Consider the following 23327-nt stretch of genomic DNA (forward strand, 5'->3'; position numbering starts at 1 on the left):
TAATAAATAAATGAATGCGTCCTTCAAAGTGAAAACAGGGCACTGTTGTATTTTCTCCAAGCACATGGGGCTTGTGAGTGTTTTCAGCTGTTGCAGAGCAGTTCACAATCATTAAACCATATCGGAAATGTATGACAAGCGATCACTAAACATCATCTGTTGATGATGATGATGTAGTGTTGATGAAATATGACAATGTTTACTTTTAATTGTTTATATTGTAGTAGATTATTGTAGGAGTTCACATTTTATATCCCTTATTTGTTTGAATGAGCAGCTGGAACAGTGAAGCGCAAGCATTTCAAAATAAGAGTCCCCAGTGCATTTCAAAGTTAAAGTGCCTTTAAAGTTAAAATTTCCAAGCAATGCATCAAAGTGCATCTGGAATTTAATTAAATTTGGACTCTGGCCCTCCCCATCACAGGAAAGAAAGACTAAGAACATTTAATATAGGCTACCAATTTAAAAAAAACTATTGGCTGATTAACTGGCTTTTATCGAATCAGCACAATCCAGTATCGATCAACCTTTAATTTGTATCTATTTATATAATGGTACATAAGCCAATTTTAATGTGATATGTATGTGGAAAACATATATGTGAATATTTTAAACTTAAAATATCCTACCCTGTTTTACTTATAAGTAATGTTAAGGCCATGTTGAATGTGTACCCCTGCCTGTTTAAGTAAGAGTCTGTGATACATGATTTATTTTGATATTGTGTTGGTTTGTTTTGGTATGGGGATAAGATATTAATTTTATTTGTTCAGGTCTTGAAAAAGGTCTTAAAAAGTCTTAAATTTGATTTTAAAAACTCTGCAGCAACCCTGTCTATACACGCATAAAGAATTGAGCTGGATTGAGGTTGTGTGGTGATGTGACCAAAAAACTCACACCCCGTGATGTTCGGGGTCAAATTTGACCCCACATAAGAAAATGAATGGGCGAGAGGATAAAACGAGCATTTTTTATTATTATTTGTCAAATAAAATCAATAAATAAGCCACAATGCAGAACACACACATGCACGCACACCAACACGCAGACACACACACACACACACACACACACACACACAGATCAAAGGCTGAGATTTAGACAGTTTATTTTTTTCCACTGTTAGAAAGTTTAGGCATAGGGGTGGGAGCAAAATATTGATTCTAAGTCTTATGTTTGTATACAAAATTAATTATCACTGTTCCTGTTCATTTCTGTTTATTGCTGTTGGTTTTATTGACATTTTTTATTAATTTATTCTATTGATTTATTGAATTGGGATGTTTGAAATAAATGATGGATAACAAAAATTTTTCTCTAAGGCTGCTCTTTGTAACACCATAGTTTGTAATCATAATGTGGTATCATTGCAAAAACTGACACTTCAAAACACCTCAAACCAAAAATGCAGAACTTGTGATAAAATATATTATTATTATTGTTTTTGGTTTGCTGCAGCCAGGCAAATGAGTGGACCTCTGCAGATCTACTGGTTATAATTGTATAATTTCAGGTCATTTTAATTTAAAAGTTATTTTTTATTTGTTATTTTTTTCAGCAGATGGAAGCAATCTGCCCCTGATGCTTGACAACTTTTTTTATTTTCTTCCTGAATTAAATTGAGAAATATAGATTTTCACTAAAGTGAATGTAACATATAATGTTCTTATTTTAGATGAAAATTAATGGTGTAGTTTAGTAATTTAGCAGTAAATAAGGAAACAAAAACAAAAAAACCCAAAACTGCACAACTTTAGAGTTTTTAAATGAGTGAAGTTAGTGTTATTACATTTGTTATTCCATAAAAAATACATACAAATACCATGATTACTGTACAAAATTGCACGGTTATTGTTTGTGGTCAAATTTGACCCCAAAGGCCTCAAGAATGCACCTGTAACAAAGGATTAGTAAAGGGTTAATACAATATAATATAATTTTATATTTATTTCTTGGATTTTTGGGGTTGAATGTGATTTTATGAAATTCACCCTAATTCTCAAATCATTCATTCAGTTATGTCAGCAACCGTAAATCTCAATGAAACTGATTTCTACAAGCATACTACAGCAGTACTTCTGTGCAATACATTTGAACTTCTAACCTTAATCTGTGAAAAATCCAATTGGCTTTAATATTTTGAGGTTACATGTGTGTTTTGTGTTACATATAGTAAAAACTGATTAAAAGCGTAGCCCATGTTTGAGATACCGAAGTCAGTTCCGATGTTTTGAAACATCTGCCGAGCTCAATAGCGTGGCAAATTCATCTTCTAATAACTACAAAAAGAGCTGGGAGTGAAGCGGGGGTCAGGCCAAGTGGAAATCGCGGTCAGAGCTGCCACAGGGGCACCACCCAGTGATTTGCTGCGGGCCGTGGTCTTTAAACCGGTACTGGTAATACTGGTAATTGCGTAGATTAAAGCCATGCAGAAATTGTTCAACTAAACAGAAGCAATTGCTAGTGACGGCATACTTCAGTTTGTGTCTTTATGTTTTATCTCTTACTTGTTTTTCTTCTGTCTCACCCCAATCCCTATCTCTCCCTCTAAACTCTTCATAGAACCAACGTGTTCCTGCTGACATGATCTTCCTAAGAACCTCTGAAAGAAATGGTAAACATCTGTCGGTCATTCATCCAAATTTCCCAAACAAAAGCACAGGGGAAATTATATGGCTGTGAGGGCAACTTCTAATGTCGATAGATGGATTAGTCTAAACTTTGGGCATTTAATGAGCTATACTTGGTTTTGTAATTACCCAGAAAGATGGCATGCCTCGTGATTTTTTACAGTTCTTTAGATCTTGTGTTTTGGGAATTATCCAATCTTATCTTGAATGTCATTCATTTTGTCTTTCAAATTTCAACGTAACCAAAAGGAAAATCAAGCCATGCAAAGTGTCTCGGAAAATCGAAAGAATTGGCAGGGCAAACAAATTCAAAAGACTGTCAGGAGCAGAAAGACAATGCTTCATCTGAATAAGCAAATGAAGTAACTATTAGGATGTACAGTAGTTGTGTGCTGTCCACACTGCATTTACAACAGACCTTTTAACCAAATATTAATGTGATTCTCACAAAACCTGTCTAGAAAATGTTCTGGTCCTTTTTATTCCAAAATCAGAAGAAACAAATAAGAAATGATGTTTTGCATATAGAAAATGAAGCCTATTTTAGGGCCATCAAGATTTATTTACATTGTGACATTATTTTCATGACAGTTTCATATATTTTACACTCAGAAAAAGTTATGATATTCTTGTTTCCATGATTTTTTTTTTTAATTTAAATTAAATATTTGTACATTTGGTACTGCCTTTCATTTTTGACGATTTTAATAAATTGTACAACAGCATAAATTACAGTAAAATAAATGACTATGTTAGAGTAATGAGAATAATCATTGAAAAAAAAACCTTAATTAAAATGTTAAATGTCAGGATGTGTTTCAGTGTTGAGAATTGGGCGGTAAAATGTGCTTAAGCTACCTGAAAGTAATGCAAAAAAATCTTAATGGTCCTAAATCTTTATGCAAAATATGTAATTTTTCGATTGATTAAGGGTTAAAGGAATAGCTCACCCCAAAAGTGCAACTGCTCTTAACATTTACTCACCCTCATGGCATCGCAGATGTGTATGACTTTCTTCTGCTGAACACAAATGAAATTTTTTTTTTTAGAATATCTCAGCTCTTTGGGTCCATTCAATGCAAGTGAATGGTGGCCAGAACGTTGAAGCTCCAAAAAGCATATAAAGGTAGCATAAATTAATCCATATGACTACAGTGGTTACATCTATGTAACAGATCGATATTTAAGTCCTTTTTGCTATAAATGTCTACTTTCACCAGCCCTCCTAAGAACTCTTCTCTCCTAAGAGTTATTCTTCTTTTGTTTTTGGTGATTCAAATTATTTGTGCATATCGCCACCTACTGGACAGGGAGGAGCATTTGTAGTAAAAAAAAAAGGAATTAAATGGATAGTTCACCCAAAAATTAAAATTCTCTCATGATTTACTCACACTCATGTCATCCCAGATGTGTATGACTTTCTTTCTTCTGCAGAACACAAATTAAGATATTTAGAAGAATATTTATTCTCTGTAGGTCCATACAATGCAAGTGAATGGGTGCCAACATTTTGAAATTCCAAAATTCACATAAAGGGAGCATAAAAGATGTGAATATGTGTCGGTGAGAAACAGATCAATATTTAAAGGTACTATATGTAAGATTGACAACAAGCGTTTGAAATGGGTACTGCAGTCCAAATTCTAAATATTGGAGAGTTGCCTGCCCCGCCCCAGACTCGAAGCTCATACGGGTTGCCAGAATGTTGACACGCAAATTAGCCAACTCAGCATCGGTTTTAAAGCATTTCTGGGTTTTAAGCTGTCTCCATCTTCCAAAGGCATCTCCAATATTTATCCTTGTTTTACTACACCTCTGGTCATGGTAGTTTTTAGACGGATGTCGAGGTTTTTTAGGTCGTGTGGAATCTGTTATCTCTGAGCCAGTTCGTTTGCTGGCTTCCATGGATGCAGCACGCAGTGTTTTTGCCTGCAAACTTGCTCAAATCTGGCAACCCAGCAGTGTCGAAATACTATTGGTGAGTGGGCAGTGGACGGGATCACACAGGCCAAAACATAAATAGAAATTCCGGCCCGGAATGGAAACTTCAAAGTGGAATCTACTGGCTGTAGTATTGTTATCGGAGAAGCCAGTATTTCAACTTGGCATGTTTCCTAATTCTCTAATGACATATTATGGTCATTTTATGATTTAGTACAGTAAAAATATTACATATAGCACCTTTAAGTCATTTGTTTTCATAAATTCCCCTCCCTGCCCATTAGGGGGCGATGTGCATGAAGGATGTGAATCACCAAATACAGAAGGAGAATGAGAAAGTGAAAGTAAAGTGGAAATTGACTGAGCAGGGAGGAAAATTTATTGTAAAAAAGGACTTAAATATTGATCTGTTTCTCACCCACACCTATCAAATCACTTCAGAATATATGGATTTAACCACGAGTCGTCTGGAGTACTTTTATTTTGCCCTTATGTGGATTTTGGAGCTTGAAAATGTTGGCACCCATTCGCTTACATTGTATGGCCCTAAAGAGCTGAGAAGTACTTCTAAACAAATTTGATTGCATTCAGCAGATGAAAGAAAGTCACACACTTTCTGGCGTAAGGGTGCGTAAATGATGAGAACATTTTTACTTTTGGGGTGAGCTATTCCTTTTAATATGACCAGGAAATTTTCTTGACATATTTTGTAAGAATAACTCACTAATACACGCAATTTTTACATTTCCTGAAGAAATTGCGAGTGGTACTTGCCCTTGTAACTGCGTTGCCACGATGCTATGGGTGGTTACTAGGGCATTGCGAAATGGTTGCTAGGGTATTTTGAGTGGTTGCTCGACGGTTGCTTACTGACCCAAGACAAAAGAGCCCACACCCAAGTGTCTCTATATGCTGGTTTCTAGGCTTTGGGAAAGTTAGTAGCTACTAATTGAAAAGAGTTTACATTCACTACAGTTTAGATCTGATAAACTTGTTTTAGTCTCTGGTCATGCTGGAATTCCACTTGTCTGAGATTTCCTTTTTGGGGGGTGGAAGTGGCTAGTAGTAGCTGATGTGTTAGTTTTAAGGGAAGCGTTGTTATCTGTCCTGCAGATGGACACAATTAGACAATTATTAAGAGTCCAGGGTTGAATGGCAGAGACAGAGCATCATATATTTAAATGGGTGGGGGCAGGGTGGGTGACATGTTCTAATAGCAGTACAGCAGCTGTAGGACCGAGTTGTGTTTTTATGACTAGCAGTTTTGGTGAGTTGTTTGGGTTTGGACAGATAACAGATTTCAAGGTGTATAAGCAATTTAGACACTGAACATACATACTACATTAAATGAGTTACTGAATTTGAAAGCAGCAAACGAAACATACCATGATAGTAAGACAAAGATAGAAAGTGTTACATCATAGTGCCCTCTGGAGTTAAAGTAGTGTAAAATGCAGTTTGAAAATGTTTCCAGCAAAAATGTAGAGAAATATCAAAACAAAATCATACTTTTGATCTGTTGTAACAGCTTTAAAAAGTATATTAAGAGTTTTTGCCCTGATTATTGTCATAAGGCTCCTGCTTTCTAAGGACTGATCAGTTGGATGGAGAGACAGATTGGAAACTACGCCTCCCAGTGACCTGTACTCAGAGACTCCCTACTGCTGCTGTGAGTTTATTTTATTTCATAGTTCTGAAAAACATTTGTATTTTATTTTATTGAGTTTATGAGTTTATGCACCTGCTTATTTTTTTGTAATTTTTTTCTGAAAAAAATATTTGATTTTAATTCATTTAATTTTTTTGTGAGTTTATGCACCTATTTAATTAATGTTTTATTTTGTTGTTCTGAAAAACAATATTTTTATTTTATTTTATTGTGAGTTGATACACCTGTTTAATTATTTTGTTATTTCATAGTGATGAAAAGCAATACTTTATTTTATTGTGAGTTTATGGACCTCTTTATTTTTATTTCATAGTTATAAAAAACAATAGTTAATTATTTAGTTAATAATAATTAATAATTATAAATAGTTAAAAATAATTTTTTTTGTGTGTGTGTGTGTTTATCCACCTGCTTCATTTATTTTATTTCATAGTTCTGTAAAAAAAAAAAATAAATAAATAAATATATAAAAATATATATATATTTTTTTTGTGAGTTGATGCCCCCTTTTTTATTTCATTGTTCTAAAAAAATATTTTATTTTTTATTTTATTTTTGGTGAGTTTCTGCACCAATTTTATTCTTTTATTTCATAGTTCTGAAAAACAATATTTTTATTTTATTGTGAATTTATTACATTTTTTTTTTTTTAAACAATGTTTTTTTTTTGTGAGTTTGTGCCCCTTTTTAATTTATTTTTAATTTCTTAGTTCAGAAAAAACAGTATTTTATTTTATATTTTTTTGTGAGTTGATGCACCTGTTTAATTTATTTTTGATTTCATAGTTAAAAAAACAACAACTTTTATTTTATTTATTTATTTAAGTTTTCCTGGTCTTATTGTGCATGATTCTTCAGTCCATGTTATTCTAAAGAAAAAATTAATAACTCTGTAAAACAACTTTTCTGTTGGTGTTATCAAGATTGTGTGGGCAGGGAAAATTTATATTAACCAATAATATCATAATATTCACAGTCCAGTCAAATCCTGATTGATGAAATCATGTCCCATCCTCCATTATTTCCCACTAAATATTCTGTTTCACTCAGAAATAAGTCACATTACAGAAGTTAAATGCCATTTTATGTTTTTATCAAGTCAAAAACCATTTCTTTAAACTACAGTGTCAAATTTTCCCTCAGGATCTACTGCAGATCAGATCATATGTTTACGCTGAAGAACCAAACATTGACATCCACAACTTCATCGGTACCTTCACCAGAGTGAGTACACGTTTCATTGCATGTCAGTCAGGTTGCGCTCCATGGGAAAACTAACAAAACAATATTGCCAAAATGCCAAAAAGATCATTTTCAAATTGTTTTACCCCTGACAGGAAGATGGTGACCCTCCAGTCAATGAGAGTTTAAGTATTGAAAACACTCTTTGGGCGAGCACTGTCATTGCCTCTGGTAACCTGAAAAAATCATATCTATACATTATATATCTACCTGATGTCTAAAACCACACCCTAGCTCCTTTTAATTAAAGGAATTTTTAAACTTGTTACATATCCATCTGAAACGTTTGTTCTCTGATCAAAGGCACAGTTGTTGGGGTGGTGATTTACACTGGTAAAGAACTACGGAGTGTAATGAATACCTCAAACCCAAGACATAAGGTAAAACCAGCAACATTTTAGACTAAATGACATAATTCTAGACAATTTAGACAACGGCACAAAGAAAAATGGTCTTTTTCATGCTCAACAATGCAGATATACTCTCTTGCACACAGTTTAAACCATTAAAACTGTTGTATGTGGTTTTTGCTGGTGCAGATCGGTCTGTTTGACCTGGAGGTGAACTGTCTGACTAAGATCTTGTTTGGTGCTCTGGTCGTGGTGTCGTTGGTCATGGTGGCTCTTCAGCACTTCGCTGGTCGCTGGTATCTCCAAATCTTCCGTTTTCTCCTGCTCTTCTCCAACATCATCCCTATCAGGTAAAGATTTGTTCTCTTCATCTGTGAAATCAAATCATCAGTTTGTTGTAGTGGTCTAAAAGGATAGTTCACCCAAAAATGAAAATGCTCTCATCATTTACTCACCCTCATGCCATCCCAGATGTGTATGACTTTCTTCTGCAGAACACAAACCGGGATTTCTAGAAAAATATCTCAGCTCTGTCGGTCCATACAATGCAAGTGAATGGTGATCAGACCTTTGTAGCTCCAAAAATCACATAAAGGAAACATAAAAGTAAAAGTTTTCTTGCTGATTGTAAGGGGGCATTCAGACTGAACACGTTCTTGCGTTTAAAAAAGCTAGATGCAGCTAATAGAACAGAACACAGGTGTCTCAAGATCTGTTTTTAAAAGTTGAATTTCGCTTAAGTTAACATAGCGTCTTAAAAACGTGGCACTCTTGTGGGAGAAGATGAAGAAACAGCGAGATGCGGCACAGCTGCGCAGCTGTCAAAGACATTTGTACATAGAAAAACATTTGGAAAAACAGCACTGAAGAACACAAAAACACGTTTAGTGAGAATGGCCCCCAAGAATGCATTTAGAATCGTTTGTACTCTGATTTCAGTTATATCACCCAGACTAAATGTCCAGTAATGGTAGACTGACACATTAGCCTTTGGGGCTTGGAATCGATACAGATTCCCTGATTCGATTCCAATTCACAAGTTCTCGATTTGATTCCGATTCATTGTGATATATGTCCGTTTTGCTTAAATGTGTCACTACAAATAACGAAGCTATTAGCTTAACTACATTTCTGAGTAGTGAGGCGGTAGCTTCGCTAGTTTTTAAATCAAGTAACTTTTCAGTAGTGAAGCTATATTTTCGATTAGGTAGAGGCGTAGCGTTGACAAAAGCTACACCACTATATCATGGCGTGTACCCGGTGTTTACTATCGCCAGTTTTGAATTAGAACTAAAGAAGTCAGTTTCACAAATGAATCACTCATTTGAGTCAGTTCTTTACAATGAATTGGTCACACATGATAGGAAAGCGGTCTGATTCAGTGCGTGATTCAGTCTGAATGACTCCGAAAGCTCACGCTCGCCAGGCTGAATTGTTTGGAGTGGGCTCTTACTCGCCAACATGCTAACAGAATACATTGAAACAAAGAAAATAAAGATAACACTGGTAGGGGGCCTGGGTAGCTCAGTGGTAAAGACGCTGGCTACCACCCCTGGAGTTCGCTAGTTCACTAATTCGAATCTCTGTACAAGGGCCTGCTGAGTGACTCCAGCCAGGTCTCCTAAGCAACCAAATTGGCCCGGTTGCTAGGGAGGGTAGAGTCACATGGGGTAACCGTGGGGCACGTTGTGAGTTGAGCATGGATGCCGTGGTGGGTGACGTGAAGCCTCCACACACACTATGTCTCCGTGGCAACGTGCTCAACAAGCCACGTGATAAGATGCGCAGGTTGATGGTCTCAGACGCGGAGGCAGCTGGGATTTGTCCTCCGCCACCTGGATTGTGGCGAATCACTATGCGACCACGAGGACTTAATAGCATATTGGGAATTGGGCATTACAAATTGGGATAAAAAAAATAAATAAATAAATTAAAAAAAAGATAACACTGCTTGCAGTAGATATTTATCTACAGTCATTGGAAACCAAACCTGAAATGCAGATGGCCTTTATTAAGTTCGACACGTGTGCAGCTTGTGATCGACTACTGCAGGTAAAGACATTTTACAACCAAAAAAATAATCAAAACACTGTAGCCTACACAAAAAGGCAAAAGCAACTTGGCATTACCATTTTACTGGACATGCACCATTACCTGTGAGAACTATGTAATTACAATGGTATATGAATATGGTAATTATATAACAAAGTACAATGGTAGTACCACAAAATACTTTAAATTACCTTGAGACACCATGTAAATTAAATTGTATGTGAATATGGCGTTCATACATCGAAGTACCATTGTAGTACCATTATATTCTTTAAATTACATTTAAGGCACCATGTAAATGCATTAGTATATAATATGGTAAATATATCAAGGTACCATAGTAGTACCATGGTACTCTTTGAAGAACCATGCAAATATATCTGTACCATGGCTTTGATAAACATAATGTGAAGTCTTGTAGATGCTTTTTCTATGCTCTGTGTATCTGGTAACAAAAAATAAAAATGAAGTCACTTTAAATGTAGCAAGCTACTTTTGGTGTGTATCTTGAAGTGTAACTTGCTATTTTTCTGAAGTGTAGCTTTTAGCTTAGCTGAACAAATTTTTCTGTTGAGTAGTTGGTAGCTTAGCTAGCTACATTTTTTAAGTAGGTGGCCCAACACTGTATATACTGTATATTGTTATGTTTATTGCTTACATGCATAATTTGTACTTTTTACTAATATTTACACTGATATGTGAACAATTGCTAAAAGGGTACTGTCTCTCTAAGAATAGCGTCAATTCAGCAATCAGACATGTTTAGTTGGAAAATTTGGTTGTGTATCCAAGCGATTTACTCACATTGTTGAGTCATAGAGTAAAACATTGATTTGGGGATTTCACAAATCGTCGATATCAGGATCGTTCAAATGAAGATTGCGAATAATTGGAAAATGTATATTTTTACCCAGGCCTAATGAGCCTGCCCTACATTTGGAATTTTGAGATTATCGGTATTAGCCAATAACAGTGCTTGCTTGGCAAGTATAGAGGTTTAATTGTAAAGTAGCATTATATAGGCCATCCTGTACTCGATATCTGCCTTTATCTGCTTTTTAGCGACTTGTATCGCAACTATTCCTGATCCACTTCCCACTTCATTACTCCCTCTCCACTGTCATTCGAATGCTAAAGTCTCGCACTCATTATGCTTTATTTCAAGTCTGCGTGTGAATTTGGACATGGGCAAAATGGTGTTCAGCTGGATGATCAAGAAAGACTCCAAGATCCCAGGAACGGTGGTCCGAGCCAGCACCATACCAGAACAGCTGGGCCGAATCTCTTATCTCCTCACAGATAAAACTGGTATGATAACTGTTTTTCTTATTTCTCCATGGACACAGCTGTTGCAGTGACCTAAAACTTATTAAACCTGTTTAAAAAATGTAATAACAGGGCTTAAATGGCATAGTTCACGTAAAACAAAACAAAAAAATCTGTCACCATTTACTTTTTTTGGTCATTCAAGATCTGAACTATCCCTTTAAATGTACATCCCGTTATGAAAAAGGCTTTTCTGAATGAGCTAGGACAGGAATGAGCCTGCTGTGCTGATATATTGAATAGTTGATAGTGTTGAAGTTAAGTAGCTCACAGGTATTGAGGCCCTTACCATGGAGCTTAAAGCAATGTGCTGTGAGCACATACATGCCACTTATTACAGCCTTAAATCAGACATGACCTAAATGTTTCCCATCCCATCACACACACATCTCCATTTACCACACAGAGTCAGTTAAAAAGACCGACGCTCTAGCCCTGAAATTCAAGTATTTGACTGTGTGTAAAATTATGGCTCTGTTTCCACAAGGCCCCTGATGTTGCTTGACTGAGACAGTGAATAAAGGGGGTCAGAGGTCATCGTAATGTACTGGGTAGAGAGCACCGACGCCAGACTGAAATACTACCATGAGGGTCTGTGTGAGATTGACCGGCGCATGAGGTGTCAGGAAACGAACCTGAGGCTCTTTGTCATTAACAGGCCATTAGTGTTCATATTGTTTAGCTTGTGTTTGACTACAGGAAGTGCATGCCCATCATGGAATGTTGTTATGGGTTGATGTTCAGCTTCCTTTGGCAGATTGTTCTTTTTTATGTATTTATTGGTTATTTACTACCATACTTACTGCTTATTGTGTATACTGTGTGCTGCATACTGTTATAAATAATGCTATATATATACAGTTGAAGTCAGAAGTTTACATACACTTAGGTTAAAATCATTAAAACTAATTTTTTAACCACTCCACAGATTTCATATTAGCAAACTATAGTTTTGGCAAGTCGTTTAGGACATCTACTTTGTTCATGACACGAGTAATTTTTCCAACAATTGTTTACAGATAGATTGTTTCACATTTAATTGACTATATCACAATTCCAGTGGGTCAGAAGTCTACATACACTAAGTTAACTGTGCCTTTTAAGCAGCTTGGAAAATTCCAGAAAATTATGTCAAGCCTTTAGGCAGTTAGCCATTTAGCTTCTGCTAACTGGCTAATTGGAGTCAATTGGAGGTGTACCTGTGGATGTATTTTAAGGCCTACCTTCAAACTCAGTGCCTCTTTTCTTGACATCAGGGAAAATCAAAAGAAATCAGCCAAGACCTCAGAAAAGTAATTGTGGACCTCCACAAGTCTTGTTCATCCTTAGGAGCAATTTCCAAATGCCTGAAGGTACAACGTTCATCTGTACAAACAATAGTACACAGGTATAAACACCATGGGACCACGCAGTCATCATACTGCTCAGGATAGAGACGCATTCTGTCTCCTAGAGATGAATGTAGTTTGCAAAGGACCTTGTGAAGATGCTGGAGGAAACAGGTAGACAAGTATCTATATCCACAGTAAAACGAGACCTATATCGAAATAACCTGAAAGGCTGCTCAGCAAGGAAGAATCCACTGCTCCAAAACCGCCATAAAAAAAGCCAGACTACATTTTGCAAGTGCACATGGGGACAAAGATCTTACATTTTGGAGAAATGTCCTCTGGTCTGATGAAACAAAAATTGAACTGTTTGGCCATAATGACCATCGTTATGTTTGGAGAAAGAAGGGTGAGGCATGCAAGCCGAAGAACACCATCCCAACCATGAAGCATGGGGGTGGCAGCATCATTTTGTGGGGGTGCTTTGCTGCAGGAGGGACTGGTGCACTTCACAAAATATATGGCATCATGAGGAGGGAAAATTATGTGGATATATTGAAGCAACATCTCAAGACATCAGCCAGGAAGTTAAAGCTTGGGTCAGCAAATGGGTCTTCCATATGGACAATGACCATAAGCAAACCTCCAAAGTTGTGGCAAAATGGCTTAAGGACAACAAAGTCAAGGTATTGGAGTGACCATCACAAAGCCCTGACCTCAATCTGATAGAAAATTTGTGGGCAGAACTGAAAAAGCATGTGCGAGCAAGGAGGCCTACAAACCTGACTCCGTTACACCAGTTCTGTCTGAAGGAATGGGCCAAAAGTCCAGAAACTTATTGTGAGAAGCTTGTGGAAGGCTACCCAAAACATTTGACCCAAGTTAAACAATTTAAAGGCAATGCTACCAAATACTGACAGAGTGTATGTAAACTTCTGACCCAATGGGAATGTGATGAAAGAAATAAAAGCTGAAATTAATAATTCTCTCTACTATTATTCTGACATTTCATGTTCTTAAAATAAAGTAGTGATCCTAACTGATCTGAGACAGGGAATGTTATCTACGATTAAATGTCAAGAATTGTAAAAAAACTTGAGTTTAAGTGTATTTGACTAAGGTGTATGTAAACTTCTGACTTCAACTGTATATTAGGCTTGGGTTCAGTGCATTTTTCATGCATCGATAATAATAAAAAAATAATGATTATTGATCCATTTTGGCATTTTTTCAGATATCAATAGGGCTACTAGTTGCTACACCGAACTCTTAAATTTGCTGCAAAGGCTTACCAATATTCGTTGGTAGCCTGTGAGGTCCAGGAGTTAGTATTAAAAGCAAAGCTGCATACGCACAGAAGTCTTTGTCTCTTCATACATATTTCTCAACACAAAATTTGTAAAGTGTGAGTGGCAGGGTAACTTAAACTCAGGTTTTCTTTACTCTAACATGTTTTGTAAAAAGGGACTCTCCACCACGTTAAGCGGCTGCATATCACAGACTATAAACTTTGCTACACAATTTGTTAGCTTCTTGGCCTGTGGCAAATAATTTTTCAAAGAGGGTTCAAAGCTTCCGCAATTGTAGGTCATACCTGTTTGTTGCCTTTCGCTGCACACCCCTTCCATTCACCATGATATCTGTTCATATGGTATATTGGCCAGCTGCATCAACCCAGAATATGAAATGACTCCAAACTTTGCTTCTTTTGCCCTTTCCCCAAAACTCTCCAATTTGTTTATCTGGCATAACATTGTCCACCATGAAACACTTTGTGAAACACCAGCTGTACAGATGTAGGAGTGACAGAGGTGATGATAACTTAAGGACAGTAAATGTTATATCGCCCCCTTGTGGTCGCCCAAAGCTATTACGCCGGACTACATTACCCGTGGGTCCTTAAAAAGACTTAAAATGTCTTAAATTTGGTTTTCAAAATTTAAGGCCATAAAAATTCTTAAATATCTTAAATGGCATTTGATTTAAGTCTTAATTATCATTTAAAGAGGTCTTAAATTTAGGGACAGAAAAACAGGAATTGCGATATGACCAAATGTAATTATTAAACTGCAAAAGGCTGTGATTTAATGAAATAAATCTATAGTCTGTATGCGCTGCACGCTTTAAAGTGAATACTGTTGCATATTCTCCAAGCACGCAGGGAGCTCATGATACAGTGTTCCCAGCAGGTTTAAGAGCAGTTCAAAATCAATTATTACTGTTATTTTATGACAGTGTTTATTTTACAGTGTGTATATAGTAATAAGCTGTAGATGATTGAAAGAGTACATATTTTATTTCCCCAATCTGTTTGTGTGAGCAACTGGGTGTACAGACACTTCACTATAAGAGTCCCCGGTGTATTTTCAGCTTGTTTATAGTTATAAGTCCTGGGTTATGCACCAAATCTTCATTTTTTTCCCCTTATTTATTATTGGAAATTTGGTTTCTTGTTGCCTCTGTGTCTGTGCCCATCACAGTAAGAAAATGCTAAGAAATATTTTTAACACATTCAATATATCAATTTTAAAAACTGTCAGCTTATTTATCAATTATCACCTTTCTTCCAACACATTATTGTATCAGCAAAATCCAATATTGGTCGACCTCTAATTCGTATGTGTTGATATATTGGTACTTAAAACAGGTATGGACATACCGTACTAATTTTATTTTTCTTAAAAAGCTTTAAGTCTTAAAAAGCCTTAAATTTGATTTCAAAATCTGTGCAGCATCCCTATAGCTAACATTTTATATATACACACAATTAAGCAATACTGTTTTTTCACACTTTTTGCGTTAATTGGCAAAATTACAGCTTGATTGGAAATGACGCCCAATAAAAATACTCTGCTCAAAATACTGAAGTGATTATAAACCTTTATTTTTCCTTAGTTTTCTTCAAACATCACTTGTCCCATATTTAATCTCAAGCATGCTCTTCACTGACACTTTTGTCAAATCGGTTGTCAAGAACACAAATTAAAAAAAAAAAACTCTCTGGAGCAAAATAGTTAAGTGTGATGGAAATAATGCCACAAATGTGGGACAGTCGTAATTTTTGAAAAATTTATAGTAATAATTTTCACACTGATTATCCAAGAGGCACAAGGATAAAGTGACATTTTAAATAAACATATACAAAATTACAATGAATTTATGAATCTGTGCAGCTAATATTTCTAAAGTGTAAACCTTATGATTGAAAATATGCACGGTGTTATTTCAGATCGGATGGGCACGGTCTCGACTCCGTTTGCGGTCTCTGTTAATTGTGCGCATCTGGAACTTATCAAGTGTAACATTAAGAGACAACATCATATACACTTTCCACTTCTTAAAATATCTATGTTAATGTATCAGACGATTCACACGTGATTCCCATGTATTCATTTATAGCCTAAACATGAGCACGATGTTAATTTCCTGACCTGAAGTGATGATTTCACGTTGGATCCCGTCTATCCGTCTTTTAAAGTTGACCACATTTATGTCCACATCAGCTATTAAGAAAATTATCTGGTTAAGACTTTATTCTGAAAAAAAAAGTTAAAATGCTCCATAGAGTATTCATATTTTAGGAATATTCCTCTTTATGTAAAATGAAGAAACTGAAACTCTTGTTTTTCTTCTTGTTCTTTAAACTGTGCTACCTCTGGTAAGGCGCTATATAAATTAACGAAATTAACATTATTATTATTATTAATAATATTTAACTAAATAATGGTGTCTTATCGTAACATTTCCTGATAGATTTACAGGACTTCACCTGTTTGTAGGCTATATAATATGGCTATGTAGGCTATATGATTTTATTTTCATTTCTTTTAATGTTTGAATTTGTATTTATTATTCACTGCTAAATGTGTGCTTGACATTTCACATTTTGCTTGACACCCCCTGCCTTCAGGATAATGTTGTTATACATGCACAGACAAACGAAAATTCTGTTTCATGCAGATATCAATATCAGAAATACCAGGAGAAACCAGTTATCACAGTTAACAACATATTCCACAATTAATGTAGCCTACAATTTCAGCTTCATCTGGTAAGAAAAAAAAGGATAAAATAGTATTTTTTAAAATAATAGTTGTATAATAATAATAAAAATTATTATTATTATTATTATTAGGCTATTATTATGAAAAGGCATATACAAGGCATATTTTACTATAAATGTAAGAGTAACATAAAAAATTGGGCATTTCATTTAGTTTTAACACACTTCCGGTTTAAGCCCCACCCACACCCGGTTCTATCCGAATACAGAGACAGATGCAGATCATTTTGTCATATGAACAGGTGCAGATAATGGCTTCGCTGCACACCCCTACTAGGAACATGATCAGTTTGTGGGTGGTTGCTAGGGTGTTGCTAGATGTTTGTTAGGGTGTTCTGGGTGGATGCTTACTGTTAAAAGTCTAGTCAGAAGAGACCACCCCAAATTGATACAATATTCTGGGCCCAAGACATGGCTCAGTCCCTCCATCTATTTGAGTCAATGGGATTAAAAAAAAATAAATCAAAAGGTTCATCACTTTGAAAAGCAGATTCATACCTCTCCTCAAGCCACATGATTTATGGTTTCATTCATTTCTGTATTGTAATTCTTAGAGTTAGGGGATTGTCCAAATCCTTAATTATGTGCAATAATGATAGTGATACTTACCTTAGCAAACACCTTTTAATAAACATCAAACAGTTGTTTGTTAAAATGACTGCTTACTTCCAATTAGCAGCTCTGTTTATTTTGGCAGGATGCGTTGCTCTGTTGCTAATGTTAGCGGTTTTTGCAGGCACTCTCACTCAGAACGAGATGGTTTTCAGGCGATTACATCTTGGAACCGTGGCATATGGGATGGACTCAATGGACGAAGTGCAGAGTCACGTGTTCAGTGCTTACACTCAGGTACTTAAACCCCCCGAATTCCTTCCATGGCAAAGTAAATATGGCTGCATCCTAATTTGCATAATCGTTCTATGCACTAAAAGTATGTACTTCGTTGCCGAAAAAGAAAGTACATACTTTTAGTGTGTAATAAGTTTGAACTGGTCCTTATTTCTGCATACGGTTTGGTTGTGTTAGTGGCGCATGGATTACACTCCTAAAATACGGATTGGGATGCAGCCTATCCCTGTGTAACTAGCCTTTTGAGTAAAAAAGCCATGACAAAGCACAATTGTTTAGTTTTTTCCAGAAAATGGATCACTCCTAATAAAGCTAGTCCCTTTCACCTCTCACTGATATGTTTTGTCCATTTGACACCCAAGGTCACATGTGGAGGAAACCGGGGTTACGAGGACTCCGGCCTCTCAATAGCTTATATACAAACTTATGAACTCCGTCATTAACCCTCGGAAATGTGCACTCTAGAAATAGTTGCTAAAGGTAATTGTTCATACATATAACACATCTGGGAGAGTTTATGAGTCATTTTTCAGGATACTGGGATGGTCAGTTTGATGACAGTTTGAGAAGTGAACATTTTTATCATTTTGTCAAACCAAAGTGTTCATTTTAGGTTTAAATTTGGTCATAGCGGGAATAATGAGAAAAGCCCTTTTAAAAGTTCACAATGCATGTATTTTTTCTGATTTTAAATGTGGTAACACTTTACAATAAGGTTCCATTCGTTAACAATTGTTAGTGCATTAAGTATCATTAACAAACAATTAACAATATATTTTTTACAGCATTTATTAATATTTGTTGATGTTAGCTAATAAAAATACAATTGTTCATCGTTAGTTCATGTTAGTTCATAGTGCATTAACTAATGCTAACAAATGCTACTTTTGATTTTAAAAATGTATTATTATATGTTGAAATAAACATTAACCAAGACTAATAAATTCTGTATAAATATTGTCACTAATGTTAACAAATGGAACCTTATTGTAAAGTGTAACCCTAAGTGTTTAAATAAATGAAGATGAAGAACCTTCATGCCGTTCTAAACCGGTATGACTTTATTTCTTATGCAGAACACATGATAATATTTGAATAAAAATCACAGCCTGTCCTTTCAGTACAATGGCAGTTGATACTGCCTCACTTACAAAAGCACCCAAAATTACATAAAAGGAGTCCATGAAACTTGTGCGTCATACTTCTGAAGTACTTCTGCAGCACAGTCTTCTGAAGGCGTGCAATACAGTTTTGGCGAGAAACAACCCCAAATTGAAGCCATTTTCAGTGTAAATCTTGACATCTGCAGTGCGTTCATGAGTGCATTAGGGAAGCCTGTTCACAGTGACTTACGCAAGTGTTTACGCAAGGACTTGTGTTGTTTAGTGCTAAAAACAACACACATACCACTGTGAACTAGCTTTTCTCATAGCGCTCATGAACACACAACAGCCGTCAGGTTTTACTGAAAAAGGGCTTAAATTTCGGGTTGTTTTTCATTAACACCTATTGTATGTCTTCAGAAGACTTGGAATATGACGCATTAGTCACATGTACAAATTTGAGTATTTTAGGGTAAATAAATTGACCGATTATATTTCATTTTTATTTTTAATATAATTAAACTACTTTACTCAATATATATGTGTGCCATGTATATATTATAACGTCAAACTATAGGCTATTGCAATCAGCTGTGAGTTGAATCAGTCACGATCATCCCTGTATTGTCATTGTAGTTTGAATGATATATACCATTATGTTCAATTTGATCTTCACAGCCCCCTCAAGACCTCCAGGCCTCTCGTGCGCCAGGAGCCACCAAAGTGAGGAAGACCATCAGCAGTCGAGTGCACGAGGCAGTGAAGGCCATCGCGCTGGTGCACAACGTGACGCCGGTGTATGAGTCTAACGGTGTCACAGACCAAGCAGAGGCTGAACAGCATTATGAAGACACCTGCAGAGTTTACCAGGCCTCCAGTCCTGATGAGGTATCACAGTCTATTTCACAATGAAGCTTGCTGTTCTGACTGAAATTTGGAAATTATTTACAATATGAAAACCTGATTGGTCACCATTAAGTACTGAGCAGCTCTTGTCATAGAGTTGCTTAGGAAGTCATAGTTCATGTTGTACGCACATACCTACGTATGTATTTATATTTGACATTTTTAAGGGTAAAACTAAAACCTTTTTGTTTACAGAAATCATAGTATAAATATTTATTGATCTTTAGTGAAGTATGACGTTCACCAACAGACCTTAGTCAGAGTAAACACCACATTTAATTTGACACGAATGTAAACAAACTGTGAGGGACGGAAAAACAGCCCATTCAACACTGAACATTTTTATTTTTTTACTTGGAGAAATTTGTAGAAAGGTGCATATTCAATGTTTTTTGGCTAGCCGCATTCATGAAACCCGAACAAAACAAATTTCTGTGTGGATCGTTTGTAAAACCATTTTTTATGAATGGTTACTTTAGTGCAACAATTAACATGAGAATTACTTTTTCAAACGTTGGACACAGAAATGAATTCATAAAGCTATTCTTACAAAAATTGTTGCGTTGAATTGAACACAACAGTGTTATGTATTCTTTGGAAGAATGGTTTTACAAACGATTGACACAGAAATTCGTAAAAACGTTCTTGCGTAAATTGTTGCATTGAATTGAATGAGACCATATATGTAAGAATGTTTTTTGTTTATTTATACGTAAATTCATAAAACCATTCATTTATAAATCGCCGCAAGAATATATATTTTTTAAATGTCCTAAAATGTCTCATCGAATTGAATAGGACAATTTTCGTAAGAATGTTACAATTTACACACATTCGTAAAACCAATGTTGTTGTTTTTTATTTGCACAAATTCGTACAAACATAATTTTTGGGGGGGATTTTCTTCCCTTTATCTCCCAATTTGGAATGCCCAACTCCCAATGTGCTTTTAAGTCCTTTTGGTCACGTAGTGATTCGCTTCAATCCGGGTGGCGGAGGACGAATCTCAGTTGCCTCCGAGTCTGAGACCGTCAACCCGCGCATCTTATCACGTGGCTTGTTGAGTGTGTTGCCACAGAGACATAGAGTGTGTGGAGGCTTCACGCCATCCACTGCGGCATCTAAATTTACATCTACGCTCAACTCACCATGCACCCCACCGACAACGAACCACATTATAGAGATCACGAGGAGGTTACTCCATGTGACTCTACCCTCCCTAGCAACCAGGCCAATTTGGTTGAAACCTGGCTGGAGTCACTCAGCACGCCCTGGGATTCGAACTAGCGAATTCCAGGGGTGTTAGCCAGTGTCTTTACCACTGAGCTACCCAGGCCCCTCGTACAACCAGTCTTGCTTAAATCATTGCCTTGAAATGAACGAGGCATTTTACATAAGAATGTAAATAACGCGGAGACCTAGCGCGTGTGGAGGCTCACGCTAAAGAATGTTTATTTTAATATAAATGTAGAAATTTGTGAAACCACTCTTGCAAATATCATCGCATTGAATTGAACGTGACAATTTATGCAAGAATATTGTTTTTTTAATTTACACAGAAATGTGTTAAATTCTTGCCTGAGATGTCTCATCGAATTGAATAGGACAATTTTCGTAAGAATGTTTAGATATACACAAATTCGTAAAAACATTCTTGTGTAAATTGTCAAATTGAAGGAGATAATTTGCATGATAATGTTTTGTTTTGTTAATTTACACAGATATTTGTAAAAGCGTTCTTGTGTAAATTGTCTAATTGAATTTAATGAGACAATTTAAGTATGAATGTTTTTTTTATTTACACACATTCGTAAAACCATACTTTTATAAATTGTTTCATTGAATTGAGTGAAGACTTACATTTGATTTGAATTATGACAGAAGTTCATAAAACCATTTTTGCATAAATTTGCTACATTGAATTGAATGAGATGATATACTTAAGAATTTTTTTTTTTGTTTACACAGAAATTCGTTAAACCATTCTAGAGTAAATTGTTGCATTGCATTGATTGTGACAATTTACATGCAAATTATTATTATTTTACACAGAAATGAATTATCGGATTGAATTAAATGCAACAGTTATTATAAGACAGGCTTTACGAATAATTTCCACAGAAGTTGTTTTATAAATAAGACCTTTTGAACGGGCTGTACTTCCATCCTGCACAGTATTGTTTTCGCTTGCATCAAATGAAACATATTGTCTATTCTGACTAAAGCCTACATTATATCCTCAAGTTCCCTCTCATTTCATTACACACACACACACACACACACACACACACACACACACACACACACACACTCTCTCTAATGTGTGCAGAAATGTGTGAATAACATGTGCATCATCACCCCCTGTGCATATATTAGATTTCTCATTGACGATGTTTTGCGTATGAGCTGAACTTTTGGCATATTCACAGATTTCGGTTCACAGGAGGCCAGATCGTAACCAGTCTCTTCTACCGATGGGCTGACTAATTTCTGGGCACTGAACACAAAATCAGATGTGCCAGGACTGAACAGTTTGATCATGACGCATGCAGTGATCAGTCGGCCCATGTTGTGGTTACATAGGCACAGTCACTCGCATTATTATTATGATTGCATGCCAGCAGACTGAGTAGACGTGTTCAGGGAGATGGTGACTAAACATAATTTCTGCAGCCCACCAGAACCCCAAAGCATTGTGGGAAGAACATGACACACTAATTTGGTATTGTTTTAAAACAAATACTGTTGTTGTGCCTCTAGGCATAAGTGTTGTATAAATGTAACTATATGTCTTATATTGTGAAACAATTTAAAATATTTTTCCAAATATTCAACTTTTGTAGCATTTTTAAAAACAGAACTGCTCCACTACTATATACATCGCCCTCCATAAGTATTTTGACAGAGAGAAACTTTTCATAATTTTGGCTCTGTACGGCACCACAATGGATTTGAAATGAAGCAGTCAATTTGTGATCGAAGTGCAGACTGTCAGATTTAATTTGAAGGGGGTTTCATTCAAATTGGGTAAACGGTTTAAAAATTACAACATTTTTTATACATAAACCCCCCTTTTCAGGGGCTCAAAAGTAATTGGACGATCGACTGAGATGCTGTTTCATGGCCAGGTGTGGGCTGTTCCCAGGTTATTTCACTAAGAATTAAGCAGTTAAAAGGTCTGGGGCCAGGTTCACAAAAATGTTCTTAAGAAAAAAATTAAGAAAGTTCTTAGGATAAATTATAAGATGTTTGTAAGTAAGTGCAATTCTTGAAACATTCTTAAGAGGTTCTCAAATAGTTTCTTAAGAGCATCTTAATTTCTTTCTTAAGAATAAAAAGACAGGCTTTGAGATTGTCTGATCAGCCTGCTAATGGAGTTGCCTTGTCTAATAGCCTACAACAAATTAAATACTTCAACACTGGCAAATCGTAATAATAAAAGTATCTTTTAACATTGTTTTTTTTTAAATGGCAAGCACCTTGCAATCTTTTTCTTTTCTTTTTTTTTTTTTTAATGGAAAGTGCTTGAGATGTGTTAGTTTAATGACATTAACCATCATTGCAGAATCTACTTGCTGCTAACCATTTGATAACTTTTAATTTGACATGGAGAAAAAGAAAAGAAACAAAAAATGTAGCAGACAAGAGGTTCTTGTTTAGGAAATAACTGCAAGGAATAGTTCACCCTGGGAAGCTTGATAATTATATCACGTTGGAAAGAGGTGGGTAAATGGGAAAGGGTGGCGGAGGCTGTCTCCGCTGTGCCCAACTCTGAAAGGGATGTGGATGGGGGTGAAAAAGAAAGTTCCTGCATTCTAATGTTATATTTATTATGTTTCTATGAACACTAAAGATCGCGGAAAGAGAG

General features: G+C 35.9%; 1 protein-coding gene across 1 annotated transcript in view; it reads left to right on the top strand.

The window, feature by feature from the left end:
- Positions 1–23327, top strand: part of LOC127418744 (probable phospholipid-transporting ATPase IIA) — a 71633-nt gene that overhangs the window by 10777 nt on the left and 37529 nt on the right. Inside the window, exons 6-14 of the mRNA XM_051659513.1 lie at positions 2563–2614; positions 6146–6240; positions 7384–7464; positions 7578–7653; positions 7786–7862; positions 8022–8182; positions 11050–11192; positions 17338–17450; positions 19232–19441. Coding sequence (XP_051515473.1) covers positions 2563–2614; positions 6146–6240; positions 7384–7464; positions 7578–7653; positions 7786–7862; positions 8022–8182; positions 11050–11192; positions 17338–17450; positions 19232–19441 — 1008 coding nt within the window. The remainder of the gene's footprint in view (positions 1–2562; positions 2615–6145; positions 6241–7383; positions 7465–7577; positions 7654–7785; positions 7863–8021; positions 8183–11049; positions 11193–17337; positions 17451–19231; positions 19442–23327) is intronic.

Source organism: Myxocyprinus asiaticus, chromosome 28 (genome assembly GCF_019703515.2).
Source record: "Myxocyprinus asiaticus isolate MX2 ecotype Aquarium Trade chromosome 28, UBuf_Myxa_2, whole genome shotgun sequence".
In the NCBI taxonomy this organism is placed as follows: domain Eukaryota; kingdom Metazoa; phylum Chordata; class Actinopteri; order Cypriniformes; family Catostomidae; genus Myxocyprinus; species Myxocyprinus asiaticus.